Below are 2,077 nucleotides of genomic sequence, written 5' to 3'. Positions count from 1 at the left end.
GCATTACAAAAACAACATATTTAGGGAAATATTTATGAATACAAGCATAATTGGTTCATCTCTGAAATGCTAAAAGCGAGTTCCAACTGTGCTTCTTCTCTTGCATGAGAAGGTACGATCTACTGGTTTACCTTCTCAAAGTACTCTTTGGAAGCAGTCGGATTTGGTTTGATTGTAGGAGAATCCGGTGTCCAGTTTGCTGGGCAGACTTCACCATGGGCTTCTACAAACTGAAACGCCTTCACCAAACGGAGGGTCTCTTCCACACTTCGGCCCACTGGGAGATCGTTGACACTCAAATGCTTGATGACTCCATTGGGGTCAATTATGAAGAGACCTCTGCATCAGAATATCCTCGTTAGTACCTCAACAGCACCAGAACGTCTGCCCTTTTATATCTTTAATTTTCCTTTTAATAAAATTAAGCTCTATAATATGCTTTTAATGTTATACAAGAAGCTTATAATCTCTTCATGATGACATATGTTTTAACAAAGGCAGGACTGAACCAGGTCACCATTGAAAACATGCGATATGGTCACATTTACAAATTCATAACTGTGCCCTGTCATACAGTATCTGAAAATCACTGAACTACAGTGAAGACTTTTTTACTTATTAGTGATTTGGCAAGCATTCTCCAGGCTTGAAATCATATCAAATCTGGGCAAGAAATCATAAGCAAATGGGAAGGGACAGAGATGTATATTAAATATTTATGTTCAATCAGTTATGTATTAAACGAGTGAATTCTTGGGTAAATGAGAGAAAATCCCATAGGAAAATCTTTGAAAAATTTACTAGTCCTAAGCTATGCAGAGCAGAAAACCAAGCCCATCACTTTTTATCACTTAGCAAGGTAACGAGATGACTCACAGTGGTCTGTGTTCACCTTCTGTGCTTATGTTACTGTGATACATACAAACATGTTTAACCTAGAGGTTTTTTATTTTTTCTTGAAATGATTTTTTTTTTCACTACGCTACTCAGGCTGGAGTGCAGTAGCTATTTTCAGACACAATCATAGCTCACCTAGCTGAGAACTCCTGGGCTCCAGTCATCCTCCCACCTCAGCCTCCTGAGTAACTGGGACATGTGCACACCTGCCCCAAGCTGTTTAGCCCAGAGATTTTAACAGCCCATCTTAAAAGAATGTGGGAATTCTAAGTGTTAACCACTCAGAGAAAAGGCAAGTTACAGAAAGCTCAAGGTAAACAGGTGCTCTTCTCCCTCCCTGGGCCTGGCACATGGGGGTCCCGGGTTTGAGGCTGAACTGGTCCTGGTGCTTGATCCCAGAGGTGAAGCCAGCTGAATCCACTGGTGAGCAGAGGCAGAGCTGGGATGGAGCAGGACCCATGGAATCCAGAAAGAAAGTCGCATCTTACTAGCCACACTCAGCTTTTCTCCGTTGTTATTCCTGACATTAAAACCAGTAGGGACTTAACTGCAAAATTAGCAACTCCCCACAGAGAAGGGGACTCTGGGATAAAAACAGCTAGCACTTTCTCCTGTCACTGCCAGTTGTGAAAGAGCCAGACTTTAGGTTACTAAAGGAAGACAGTAACCTTGGAGTCAAAAAGGCCCAAGGTTCACCCTGAGGAGAATAGGCCAGAGATCAGTTACAAGAGAGAACTGGTGAGCTGGGTCCTATCAAAACCCTGAGGCACAGCACATCAAGGTGGGACCTGCTCCTCCTTCCTGCAGGTCAAATTCTGCTTAGTCTCTTCTGTCTTCAGCAGATTTCAGGATGCCAGCTCTAAGGCTTTGATTAAGTTTAACCACAGACGGATACAGACAGAAATGACAATCTGGGACAGAAGTCATAACAGCTGCCTTTGCTAAAAACTCTAGCTACCCCACTTATTCAGTTTTTATACCTAATCCATGAGTTGGATCCTCATTCTAGTTATGGTAAAACTGGGGTCCAAACAGGTTAAACCACTTGCCCAAAAGTCATACAACTTAAGTAGCTGAGTTAAAAAAAAAAAAAAAAATTCAAGCCCAGGTGTGTTTGATTCCAGGAGCCATCCAAGATCATCACCACCCCAGAAGACTGCCTCTTACCCAGCTAGCCCTC

At 42.5% G+C, this 2,077-nt stretch overlaps 1 protein-coding gene across 1 annotated transcript in view; it reads right to left on the bottom strand.

Moving 5' to 3' along the window:
* Positions 1–6: 6 nt before the first annotated feature.
* Positions 7–2,077, bottom strand: part of PRDX3 (peroxiredoxin 3) — an 11,234-nt gene continuing 9,163 nt past the window's right edge. The window contains exon 6 of the mRNA XM_023511767.1: positions 7–341. Coding sequence (XP_023367535.1) covers positions 120–341 — 222 coding nt within the window. The 3' untranslated portion in view covers positions 7–119. The remainder of the gene's footprint in view (positions 342–2,077) is intronic.

Source organism: Otolemur garnettii, unplaced genomic scaffold (genome assembly GCF_000181295.1).
Source record: "Otolemur garnettii isolate 467f Iridium unplaced genomic scaffold, OtoGar3 scaffold00021, whole genome shotgun sequence".
Taxonomy (NCBI): domain Eukaryota; kingdom Metazoa; phylum Chordata; class Mammalia; order Primates; family Galagidae; genus Otolemur; species Otolemur garnettii.
This window is presented reverse-complemented; position numbering and strand designations above follow the sequence as displayed.